The sequence below is a fragment of the Elephas maximus genome (assembly GCF_024166365.1).
Source record: "Elephas maximus indicus isolate mEleMax1 chromosome Y unlocalized genomic scaffold, mEleMax1 primary haplotype SUPER_Y_unloc_1, whole genome shotgun sequence".
Taxonomy (NCBI): domain Eukaryota; kingdom Metazoa; phylum Chordata; class Mammalia; order Proboscidea; family Elephantidae; genus Elephas; species Elephas maximus.
In genome coordinates, this window is record NW_026060237.1 from 2649303 (window position 1) to 2662970 (window position 13668).

The following is a 13668-nucleotide window of genomic DNA, read 5'->3' on the forward strand; positions in this document are numbered from 1 at the left end:
ACATATGAGCAGCGGATATTTGACAAAGGCCCAGTGTCAGTTAACTGGGGAAAAGATAGTCTTTTTAATAAATGTTGCTGGCACAACTGGATATCCATTTGCAAAAAAATGAAACAGAACCCATACCTCACACCTTGTACAAAAACTAACTCCAAGGGGATCAAAGACCTAAACATAAAGACTAAAATGATAAAAATCATGGAAGAAAAAATAGGGACAATGTTAGGAGCCCTAATACAAGGCATAAATAGAATACAAAACATTACCAAAAATGACGAAGACAAACCAGATAACTGGGAGCTCCTGAAAATCAAACACCTATGCTCATCCAAAGACTTCACCAAAAGAGTAAAAAGACCTGCTACAGATTGGGAAAGAATTTTCAGCTATGACATCTCCGACCAGCGTCTGATCTCTAAAATCTATATGATTCTGTTAAAACTCAACAACAAAAAGACAAACAACCCAGTCAAGAAGTGGGCAAAGGATATGAACACGCACTTCACTGAAGAAGATATTCAGGCAGCTAAGAGGTACATGAGAAAATGCTCTTGATCATTAGCCATTAGAGAAATGCAAATTAAAACTATGATGAGATTCCATCTCACTCCAACAAGGCTGGCATTAATCCAAAAAACACAAAATAATAAATGTTGGAGAGGCTGCGGAGAGATTGGAACTCTTATACACTGCTGGTGGGAATGTCAAATGGTACAACCACTTTGGAAATCTATCTGGCGTTATCTTGAACAGTTAGAAATAGAACTACCATACAACCCAGAAATCCCACTCCTCGGAATATACCCTAGAGAAATAAGAGCCTTCACACAAACAGATATATGCACACCCATGTTTATTGCAGCTGTATTTACAATCGTGAAAAGCTAGAAGCAACCAAGGTGTCCATCAAGGGATGAATGGTTAAATATATTATGGTATATTCACACAATGGAATACTACTCATCGATAAAGAACAGTGACGAATCTGTGAAACATTTCATAACATGGAGGAACCTGGAAGGCATTATGCTGAGCGAAATTAGTCAGAGGCAAAAGGACAAATATTGTATGAGACTACTATTATAAGATCTTGAGAAATAGTATAAACTGAGAAGAACACATATTGTGGTTACGATGGGGGGAGGGACGGACGGTGGGAAAAGGTTATTTACTGATTAGTTAGTAGATAAGAACTACTTTAGGTGAAGGGAAGGACAATACTCAATACACGGAAGGTCAGCTCAACTGGACTGGATCAAAAGCAAAGAATTTTCTGGGATAAACTGAATGCTTCAAAGGTCAGTGGAGCAAGGGTGGGGATTTGGGGACTATGGCTTAAGGGGACTTCTAAGCCAGTTGGCAAAATAATTCTGTTATGAAAACATTCTGCATCCACTTTGAAATGTGGCGTCTGGGGTCTTAAATGCTAACAAGCGGCCATCCAAGATACATCAATTGGTCTCAGCCCACCTGGATCAAAGGAGAATGAAGAACACCAAGGTCACACAATAACTACAAGCCCAAGAGACAGAAAGGGCCACATGAACCAGAGACCTACATCATCCTGAGACCAGAAGAACTAGTTGGTGCCTGGCCACAACCAATGACTGCCCTGACAGTGAGCACAACAGAGAACCCCTGGGGGAGCAGATCAGTGGGATGCAGACCCGAAATTCTCATAAAAAGACCAGACTTAATGGTCTGACTGAGACTAGAGGAATCCCGGGGGTCATGGCCCCGGTAGTGCAGAGGCTGCCCTGAGTCTGAGCAATGCAAGGGGCGGGGTAGGAGTACAGCAGTCTCCGCCCCTGGCTGTCACTGATTGGTTGCCATTGGCGATGTCGCCAGCAGCGCCACAAGGCCCGTTCCCTCATTGACGAGGTGGAGGTCGTGACCGTGGGGGACGAGGAAGAGGAGGAATAGGCAGAGGAGCAGGAGCAGCGCGAACAGCCCCAGTCCGAGCGGGCCCAGCCATCGCCTGGACCCTCCAGCACCCAGCACTTCCTGGAGGCCCTTCAAAAGGAGATACGGCCTGTGAACGCCAAGGCCAACAGGGCCTATTTTCGCCTGAGGCGCAAGCTGCTGCAGAGTTGCAAGGCACACCTCGACCGCAGAAGCGCCATCATCCAGGGCATCCCAGGATTCTGGGTCAAAGCAGTATCCATCCGTTCAGCGGGAGCTCCGATGGGTGGGAGGTGGGTGAGGGAAGAGGGTTAAAAGAGCAGGAAGTTGGGTGGGGAGTGTGTATGGTGTCCGGAGAGGACACAGGTAGGGGAACAGAGCCAGGCCAGCATCTATACTAAGAGAACCCTGAGGTGGGGACTACAGGTGAATCTTTTGGCCCTGTCCTAAGCAGGGCAAACCTTTCCGAGGACTAGGGTGCAGGGGCCACAGGCCGTGAGAATAGCTCCGAGGACCTGAATGCCAGTGCCAGTCATTAAAAATCAAAAAACAATAAAGAACCCGAACAAACTAACTCAGTACTAGTCGATTCCGACTCATAGCGACCCTAGAGGACAGAGTAGAACTGCCCCATAGAGCTTCCAAGGAACTCCTGGTGGATTGAAACTGCCAATCCTTTGGTTAGCAGCCCTAGCACTTAACACCGCCCCCCGCCACACACACACCAGTGTTTCCAGTCAGCCACTACCAGTTCCTCATCTCCAAAAGGCAAGGTTCTCCTTACTCAAGTTTTCTTTGCTGAGCAGCCATTGTTTACATGACCTCAGCACCAAACACCAGCCGGCTCCAGCCTCTGCATCCACAGCCCCCTCTCCACAGCCCTCACATGTGCCCTCTCATTGCCTCATAGGACTCCAACAGAGCTTCAAACAGAGCCAAGCAGCCATGGTAAGTGCCTGGGGCTCATCTAGGCCACATGTCATCAAGGGTTCGTCCCCAGCAATCTGACTGAGACCAGAGGCTGCCACAGGAGAGCCAGGACACCCCACATGCAGACAGTAGCAGTGTCAGGCTAGATCACAGCACAGAGAGAGACAGGTATCAGGAGTCTCAGGAGACAGACTATGTGTGAGCCTCCAGATAGCTTCACATGAGCACAAAGGCCAGGGCAAAACTAGACACCAAGACACGTATGATGGTGGACCATGGTTGATGGGGAGTGTGGGTCGGTGTGGCAATGACAGGAGATCTGGAAGACTGCCTGCCCCAGCCACTGGTTGCTGGCCAGGTGTGCTCATCTGTTGTGACCTCTGCTGTGCCTCGCTTAGGAAAGCTCCTTGTCCCCATGCAGATTGAGAACCACCCCCAGATGTCAGCCTTGATCAGTGAGTAAGATGAAGACATGCTCAGCTACTTGATCAGTTTGGAGGTTAGACCCAGAGCTCTAGTAGGGAAGGGGAACTAGAAAGGATTCATCCATAGAAACAGGTATGGGCTAGTCTCCCCAGAAGGGGAACTCTCCTAAAAAAGACATCTCACCATCCTCATCTGCTCATTTCTCCCAGGTGGAGAATTTCATCCATCCCAATAACGGCTGCAAAATCACATTTGTCTTTCAGAGGAACCCCTATTTTTGGAATAAAGTGATCATTAAGGAATATGATGTTACCATTAATGGTAAGAAGTGGCTTCCTTGATGGATGGAGAGAGTGTCAGGGGTGTTTTGTAGCCCAACATGATCTAGCCCTTTCCGTCCATTCCTGTATTTCCCCTGGATATATGGCATTTTATTCCACTCCGATCCAGTGGTTCCAGAATTATGAATGTGGGGCTCACAGCCACAGGCATCACACCAGCGTTAACTTCTTCAACTGGTTCTCTCTTCCCGACTTCTCAGGGTATAACGGGGTTACTGAGGTACGCCTCTGTAGATAAGGTGAGAAATGGCCTTGATGTGTTCCCAGCTACTTTGGAAATGAGTGCTGACCCTGGCATGATCTTTCTGTTTGCACTACCAGATCGTCAGTGAGGCCCTGTGGATTAATCCCTTAAGTACTACCTGACAGAGGACAGGATCAGGACAGGAATGGGGAGAGACCAGATAAGGACCATGGTATGGGGCATTGACATGAGTATTGTCTGGGGACCTAAGAGCACCTCTTAGAGTCAGTCTGAGACAGGAACATTAGAGAAATGTAATGCAAAATAGGCTATAGCTAGGGAAACTTAACCTCAGGGAGGAGTATGTCTCCCCATGGGGTCGCTCAGACAGGAATAAGGATGTATTATTAACATGCCTCTGGACTATCATTTCATGGCTATAAAAGCACCCTCACCCCCCCTACCACCCCTGAAAGCCTGGCTCATGCTCAGGTCCTCCTAACATCCTCCCACAAATATCCATAGATCTTTATCAATGAGTCATCCTTAGAATTTACATTTCCATGAGGCAGTTGTGCAAGATTGTGGAGGATCATTTTGAATTTATGTGGGAGGAAATGTAATAGATCACAAATATGGAATGGAAGGTCCATGAGGAGTTAACACAGTATTTAATATATTTCAGTGAAAATATGTTGTGTGTCTTTGTGTGTGTGTGTGTATGTGTCATCCAGGCCACTCCCAGCACTTGGCATGAACATGATGCAGCATCAAACTTCACCTAAAGGAGTAAAAAAAAAAAAAAAATCCAAGAATCCACTTTAGATCTGGAAATGAATAATCAGCACGGATCCTGTGAACAGGAGAGAAATGAAGAAGCAGTTGGATGGTAAAAGATAAAAAGGGACTAAGATGCTGATAAACCTTAAAGGATATTGAAAAATAAAACACTTCCAAGTGTCTGTGTCTACGTGTGAGTTCATGTGCTAAGTAGATGGTGACTTGAAGGAATAAAACAAATCCTGACATTGGACTTTTGAAATAACTGCTCAGGAAGTCTCAGTGTATAGGGGGAGCCAGGACTATAAAGCTAGAGGGAAGGGATTCAACAGGGTTTAGGATACCAGATAAGGATACAGTTCATTCCATAGGGCAGTAGCTGGGAGCAGGAGGAGAAAGAGATGCCAATTTATTGGGGAATCAAGGGTTTTAATTGAAACAGGAAGGATGGGTTTAATGAGCAGGGTCTGGCAGCCTGGTAACATTTCAGTAGTGCCTCCTGGATGTATTCACGCACATTAATGTGACAAAAGACAGGGATTTCCCTAGCAGCTCCCACTCTCAGGCCAAGAAGTATATGAGAAGGGGTCCATTATGTGCCTGATTTAACCTTCCCTGGCATTATTAGATAGGGCAACAGAGGAAGAAAGGCAAGCACAGAATCAGGCAAGAAATAATGAGAAGAGAAATACACAGTGGGACACAGGGAAGGAACAAGGATGTGAAATGACCAGCCTAGTGTGGGACCCGAATTCCCTGCCAATGATTTGGTCAGAGGACACCAAAGCTCCTCCCTGGGCTACTTTTGCTGAGGAGCGGTAGCATGGCCTGGCGACTGTATCTGCCAAATTGCTGCAGTTAGGTTGTCAGATCAGGTGAGTCACTGGGGCCAAGGTCCTGTCAGGTCTGACATTTCGTTGATTGCTTCCTTCTTTCTCTCCTTTTTCTTGGTTTCTTTCCTTGCCGCCACCACCACCCCAAGACCCACACCTGGCCTGTCAGAAAGAGACACTTTTTCTTTATGCCATGCATTTTTTCTTCCTTGACTCCCCAATGCCTCCCAGTCCTGTTCATCTCACAGTCTCCCTTCTTTGCTGCCATTTCTGTTAACGATTCTGTCTGTTGGAGTCAGGGTCTTCAGGGTGGCCTTAGGTGGGCCAACGGAGAAGTGCGTGGGAAAAGTAGGGAGCGAAGGAGGCTTCTAGGAGCAAGCACTTCTCCTGTGCCACAGTCAGCACAGGAAAGTTTCTGGCTGGGTGGGGTGAGAAACGGGCAAGGTGTCGGCTGCCTGTGGGGGGCACCGATTTCAGCCAGGTGATGGCCTGTCTGCCACTGAGGACTGAGCGACAAGTGGTGGCAGGAACAGTAGAGAGGCGCCACCACGGGCCTGTAGGAGCAGCCTGGACTTGCTGCAGCGCTAATCACGAGGGTCCAGCCACCTTGCATCTGGAGGGCCAGGGCGACGGCCTCTGTCCTTGGCGGGGCACCCTCTGCAGGCTGGGGCCTGGTAGTTCAGAGGCAGCTCTGAGTGGGAGGCGGGATTGGTTCCCTTCAGGATAACCGCCTGGGGCAGGGCAAAGCCGGTTCCCGCCTTAAGTGTGCAGACTGTAGGTGCAGAGCCAGGTTTAGGCGCCCGCGCTCTGTATCCACCAGGGGGCGCTTCTGAGAAGAGCGGCTTACCCGGGCCAGGTCGGTCTACCGTCCCCGTGACACCTGCCCCAGTGGCCACATGGTGAGTGAGGCACGGCCTGGGGAAGCCGGGCTGCCCCGGGACCTTGGGAGGACAGGGGCCTGCGAAATGGCCCTTTAGAGGGACAGTGCGCAAGGTGTCCCGGGGAGCAGCTCCCGGGGAGCTGTAGCGCCAAGCCGGAGCAGGTCGCAGCAGGTGCGCAGGGAAGGACGAGACGCCTGAAGAGGCCGCCGTCTTCTGTGGGGTGCTGGTAGAGGAGAGCGGGGCCGGGAGAGGGAGAGTGGAGGCGCAGGAGGAGGTGGTGGTGGCGGGGGATGGAACGCCGGAGGTGGAGGTCGTGGCCATGGGGGACTCGCAGGAGCAGGAACCGGCGAAGTAGCACGAGCACCGCGAAGAACCGGAGCCCAAGCCGGCCCAGCCTTGGCCTGCACCCTGCAGCCTCGGGCGCTCCCAGGAGGTTGTTCAATAGAGCTGAACGACTGGAACACCAGAGCCAGCAGGGCCTACTTCCGCCTGCGGTGTAAGCTGTTGCAGACTTGCAAGCCATACGTGGACCGGAGAATACTCACCACCCAGTGCATCCCCGGCTTCTGGGTCCAAGCAGTATCCATTCTGTGGCAGAGTCCCAATGGCCTCCAGGAGGTGCAAAGTGGGAGAGAGGGCTAAGGGGTAGGAAAGGGGGGTGGGGCTGGTGCGAAGAGACTTGGAAGGGCACAGGTCAGGGCAAAGAACCAAGACAATTGGCGAAGAGACACTGGCCAAGGGACTGCTAGTGAATCTTTAGGTTCTATACTGAGCTGGGAAAAAGTTCCTGGGGAGTAGGTGCAGAGTCCACAGGAAGCAGAAGAATTGCTCGAAGACCCGGACACTGGCAGCACCAGGAGTTCCTCCACAGGCCAGATGCACACAGTAGGAGTTTTCGGCCAGCCTACAGCACAGAGGAGACAGAGCTCAGAAGTCTCAGGAGAGGGACTGCTTGTAAGCCTTTGGAGAGCTTCAGATGAGCACAAAGGCCAACTTTAATGCCCCAAGGGACTTTTGAGGAAGAGCCATGGTTGTGGGGTAGTAGGGGTGGGTGTGGCAATGATAGGAGGTGTGGGAGACTGTCTATCCCAGCCACTTGTTGCTGCCCAGGTGGGCTTTGACTGCTGCTAGCCCTTCTCTGCCTGGCCTCTGAAAGCTCCTTGACCCCATGCAGATTATGAACCACCCCTAGATGTCAGCCCTGATCAGTGAGGAAGAGGAAGACATGCTCAGCTACATGATCAATTTGGAGGTCAGGACAGAGGTCAGGTGGGGGAGGTGAGTGGGAAAGGATTCATCCATGGAAACAGACAAGGGCACGCTCCCTGAAAGGCAGGTCACCTAAACAGATGTTTTTGCTGTCCCCATCTAATCCTTTCTCCTGGGTGGAAAAGCGCATCCATCCTAATAACCAATGCAAAAGCCACATTTCTCTTTCAGAGCAACCCCTATTTTCAAAATGAAGTCATCATCAAAGAGTATGGCCTTAACATCACTGGTAAGAAGTGGCTTCCTTGATGGGTAGGGGAGAGTGTCAACATGACCTACCCCTTCCCTGCATCTCCTTTTTCTCCAAGGTGTATACCATCTCCTTGGACTCTCACCCAGTGATTCCAGGACTGTGAACATGAGGCTCAGAGCTGCAGGAATCATGACAGCAAGCTTCACTTCTGCTGGTTCTCTGGTCTGAACTTCTCAGGGTATATCAGGATCGCTGAGGTGGGCCTCTGTAAGTAGGGTCAGAAATGGCTTTGGTATGTTCCTGGCTGCTTTGGAAATGAGGGCTGAACCTGGCAGAATCTGTCCTGTTTCTACTATCGGAGCATCAGTGAGGACCTATGCATTAATTCCCTAAAGTACCACCTGAGGGAGGAAGGAAGCAGGAGAGGTACTGGAGAAAACAGGTGATGAACAGGAGAGAATTTCATTGTGTTGTGCAAGGAGTTGCTCTGAGGTGGAAAGGACACGAAGCCATCTATTGATAACAACATGAAAAGTGGAGATTGAGTCACTAATCAAAACTGATCCACAAAGAAAAGCCCAAGACCATGTGGCTTCACAGATGCATTCTACCAAACATTTAAGGAATTAGCACCAATCCTTCTAAAATGTTTCAGAAAACTGAAAAAGAGGGATCACTTGCCACGTAATTCCTTAAGGCCAGCATTCCTCTAAAAAAGAGCATAGAAAGACATTGCTAGTAAATTAGTGACCAGTTTGTTTTATGCTTATGTAAATGTAAAGTTATTTTGTATTAAACTCTGAGTCAGTTTTAAGTGCAAATGTTTTAATAATTTCCTTTCAGAATGTATATTACTGGTGTAGAGAAATACACTGGACTTAGCTCATTTTGATATTGTGTCCTACAATTTTAACTTATTTACTATCTCTGATGGTTTTTGTTGTTTTTCTTTTTTGTGGATTTTATAGAACTTTTTTATTGTAAGTTTATGTTATATGTGGAAGGATATAGTTTTACTTTTTCACTTCCGATTTGATGCCATCTATATCTTGCTAAATTTCTCTGGTTAGAGCTCTGGGCGTACTGTTGAATACAAATGGCAAAAGCAGGCATAGTAGTTTTGTTCTTGGTACTAGTGGTGTGCTTCTAGTATTTCTCTATTGAATGGGATGCTAGTTTGGGGTTTTTAATAAATTTCCTCTTGAGTTTAAGCATCCTTCTATTTCTAGTTCGAGGGTTTTCCTCATGAAAGGCTGTTGGGTTGTGTCCAGTTTGCTTCTGCACTGAGATGATGTAAATTTGCTCTTCATTCTCTCAATGTGCTGTATTATGTGTATGAATTTTTATATATTCAGCCAGCTTGTATGATGGGAACACCTTCTGTCTGAACGTGGACTATGATCCTTGTAATTATCTGCTGGATTTTGCTGGCATTCTCTTCAGGATTTTTGCAGGCATATCCATGAAACGTGTTTCTCTGTAGTTGTTTTGTTTTTTCCCTACTGGCCTATTTTTCTAGCTTTGATATCAGTGTAATGTTAGACTCATAGAATCAGATAGAAAGTGTTCTCTAAGGTGGTGCTTTTCGAAGACCTTAACTTTGCCTCATCTCTTGGTGTTTTACTGACTTTATCGCTGTGCAAATTTTTAATTTTGTTCTAACTTTTTTCTGCATTTTTTCATTTTCCTTCTTTATGGTTTCCCTTCAAATTATTTTAACACCTTAAGTTTAGAAAACATTCATTGTACTTTAATACTAATTTAGTTTTAGTACTATACAGTTGTCCATCTCTTGCATATGTTGTCATTGTCACACATCACATCTGAACATAATGCAAGTCTAATACCATAGGCATAATAATAGTTTGTACAGTTTACCTTAAATATTGTAGGAACCAAAAGAGTCATTTCAAAGGAGTACTACAAAAGGGTTTTATATCTTAATTGTACAAATGTATAATTTATGTATACATATATGTATTACATGTATGTATATATGCATATTGTTATTGTTATAAATATACTCATATAATTATACTTTAGTATCTATCTTCATTTTTTAGCAGTTATAATCTTTTCCCCACTCACTTCCTTTGTCTTGCCTTTGTCCATATATTAGACATGTATTAATTTTGTATATAGCATAGGTTCAACAATGCATATCATTTCATATGATTTGTTTTAAAAGAAGAGGATAAAGAAGGTAGCACATGCATTTTTAAAATATGCATTTTTAAAGTGATCTTTGTACTGAGTTAGTCTTTTAGTCTTTCTCATGAGAGCTGAGCTGGAGACAAATTCTCTCCATCTTTAACTGGAAATTTTTTAATTGGCAATAATTTTTTTAATTATAGCTTTACCGCATAAAATGTCCTTGGTTGACATTTTTGTTTCCTTTGATAACTTGACAGATACTGTCCCTCTGCCTTCTAGCCTCATGTCTTTCTGATTAGAGATCACCTTTTAATCTTACTGTGTTTCTGTTGTCAATGATGTATTTTTTCTTGCTGCTTTAGAGATTTCCAGGTTGTGTTTAGCTTCTAGCATTTTTATTATGATATGTTTATTTGTAGATCCCTGCATTTTATCTCCTGGGAAATATTGAAGCTTCCTAGATGTACAGGTAATTTTTTTAAATACATTTCTGATCAGTACAGAAATTATTCCTTTTAATTCCTTCCTTCCTCTCTCCTCTCCTATTATGCCTCTCTCCCTCCCTCTTCTCACTCCTCTCCTTACATTATTCTCATAACCCATTCAGTGGTGTTGTTAATGGCGCCCCATATTTTTCTGAGAACCAATTCATTTGTCTTCATTCTTGAGACACCGTACTTCAAATTCCATAACTTCTGTCTATCTAACTTTAAATTTTCCGGTTACTGGCGAATTATACCCATTGCACCTGTGTAATTTCCATTTTAAAATAGGAATTTATATCTCTTCATTAATATTCTTCATTGACATGACATTCAAATTACACCTTTCTTTGGGTGTACAATCATGCTTTCCTGTAGTTCTGTGAACTTGTTCTCTGTTATAATCAACTTTTTGTTGGTCTCACAGGCAGTTATTTTACCTGCATGATTGCTGATATGCGGATCATACTTCCATGTTCTTTTACATGTCTTGTGAATTTCTTTCTTTTTTTCAATGAGGAGGAACTATACATTTTAGATAATGCTTTGTAGTAACTCTGGCTACTGTCCATTCCTCGGTGGCTTGTTATTGTTAATTGTTTGTTTATTTGTTCAGTAACTGAATGGAATATTTTCGTGAAGTGTGTTCCTTACTGAAACCTTTTAGACTGTGATGTTACTCCTGAGGGAGCCATAAGTTTGGGTAGGTCCTCAGTGACTGTGGAATGACAGTTGTACTGGTAGGACTTTCTTTCACTCTTTTCCTGACAACACACCAAACACTTGAGTAAGCTCTGATTCGTAGTGACCTTATATGTAAAGGAATGAAACTCCTCTTCCTGAACCATCCTCACAATAGTTGCTATATTTGAACCCATTGTTGCAGACACTGTGTTAATCAACCTCACTCAAAGTCTCCGTCTATTTTGCTGACCATCTACTTTCCCAAGTATGTTCTTCTTCTTCAGTGACCGGACCTTCCTTATGATGTGTCCAAAGTTACTGAGATGAAGTTTTGCTGTGCTTGCTCCTTAGAATTCTGGCTGCACCTCATGTGATACTAGTTTGTTCATTTTTCTAGAAGTCAATGGTATATTCAACGTTCTTTGCCAAACCTACAATTTGAATGCACCGGTTCCTTTTGGGTGTTCCTTTTCCATTGTTCACATTTTGTATGTATATGAGGCAACTGAAAATAACATGGCCTGGGTCATTAGGTATCAATTTGACATTAAAGTGGCACCTATATTATTTCAGATTTAGTGTTTTTTTTTTTTTTTTTTGCCAAATATTTTCTCAGTGCAATACTTTGATCTTGAGTGCTGCTTACATTGGCAGTATATTGTTAATCCAAGTAGAAGGAAATCCTTCACAAGTTCAATTCCTTCTCTGTTTATCAGGATGTTGGTTATTGGCCCAGTTGAGAGGATTTTGTTTTTCTTCATGTTCAGGTGTAATCCACACTGAAGACTGAATTCTTTCACATCTGCCAGTAAAAGCTTCACTCATCTTCATTTTTGACAAGCAAATTGAGTCATCTGAATGTTTTTAATATGTTGATGAGCCCTCTTCCAGTCCTCATGCTGCATTCTTCTTCATGCAGTCCAGGTATTTTATTATTTGCTGAGCGTGAAGGTCGAAAAATTAAGTTAAAGGATGCAATTTTATCGCACACGTTCTCTAATTTTTAACCATGCAGTATCCCCATGTTCTGTTTGAACAGTGGCTTGTTGTTCTATGTACAGGTTCCAGATGAGAACAATTAAGAGTTCTCGAATTCCCATTCTCCACAAAGTTAACCAGATTTTTTTTTTATGATCCACACAGGAAAATGCCCTTACATAGTGGTTAGAACACAGAAATATATTTCTAGTATTATCTGCTTTCCTCAAGATTCATCAGACATCAGAAATCACATTCCTTGTTCCATGTCCTGTTCTGAATCCATGTTGAACTTCTGGCAGTTCCTGGGCAAAGTACAGCTGAAGCTGTTTTGAATTATCCTCAGGAAAATGTGCCTAAGATGTAATAATAATGATATTGTTCAATAATTTTCTAATTGATCACCTTCCTTTAAAATGGAGACAAATACGGGTCTCTTTCACCTGGCTAGCTAGAGAGCTGTCTTTCAAATAGCTTCACATAGACAAATAAAGGCTTCCAGAATTTTATCTGCTTGCTGAAATATGTTAAACGGTAATCCATCAATTCCTGGATGCTTGTTGTATCAATTTCTTCCTTCAGTACCAGCAGTTTTTCCTCATACGAAACCCACTGTTTGGCTGAACGTTGACTACACCTCTTGGTACAGTGACTGTGCATTCCTGACATTCTTTTTGTTGCTTCTTGTACCGTTCAGTTTTTTCCCATGGAATACTTCAATACGGCAACTTGAGTCTTTTCTGTTTTTTCTTTTTAAGAAATGTGAAATGTGTTTTGTTTTGTTTTGTTTTTTTCACGCCAGAACTTTGCAGGTTTTGGCCCTGATGGCTTGACTGTTAAGACTCTGCTGTTAACCCAAAGGTTGGCATTTCGAATCCACCAGCCACTCCTTGGAAGCCATATGGAGCAGTTATTATCCATCCTATATGAGTTGGAATTTACTCAGTGACAACAGGTTCGCACATTTCTTTACACAGAAAACCTGCAAAAGCCAGAACCTGGAAAGACAAAAACTGTCAGAGAAGGAACACTCAAATATTTTACACTAAAATGAGCAAGAGAAAAGTGGTAACGCTGCACCTCATTGATAGAGTAGTCATAGCGATCATCCTGTTCTCATGTGAGAGACTCTCAGTCTTCTCCATTCAGTGTAATGCTGGGTGTTGGTTTTTTATAAAAGCACCTTATTCATGCTCAAGAATTTCCCTTCTACGCATATACTGTTGACACTTTTTATTAAGAAAGGGTGTTGAATCTTATTAAATGCCTCTTCTCCATCTATTGAGACGATCATGTAGCTCTTTTAATTTGCTCTGTCATTGTGGTATATTACATCGATCAATTATACAATGTTGAATCATGATTGTGTACCTGCAATAAATCCAAATTGTTCATGGTTTATAATTCTTTTAATACGTTCCTGTTTTCTGCTCACCAGTACTTTATTCACAATTTTTTTGTGTATATTCATGAGGGATACTGGTCTGTGTTTTTTGTGTTGTTTTTTTGTTTCCTGGTCTGGCTTTGAAATCTGGGAAATGTTTCCTTTATAGAATGACTTATGGAGTATTGCTATCTGTTCTATAGTTTAGAAGAGTTTGAGGAAAAAGGTGTTCCTTTTTCTCTGAATA

The 13668-nt window shown here is 44.1% G+C and overlaps 1 protein-coding gene across 1 annotated transcript; it reads left to right on the forward strand.

Moving 5' to 3' along the window:
• Positions 1 to 1731: 1731 nt before the first annotated feature.
• On the forward strand, positions 1732 to 3965 carry LOC126069891 (testis-specific Y-encoded protein 3-like). The gene is given in 6 exon segments (XM_049873537.1): positions 1732 to 1740; positions 1924 to 2157; positions 3254 to 3331; positions 3468 to 3576; positions 3674 to 3819; positions 3921 to 3965. Coding segments are annotated over 6 exon segments (621 nt in total).
• The last annotated feature ends 9703 nt before the right edge of the window (positions 3966 to 13668 follow it).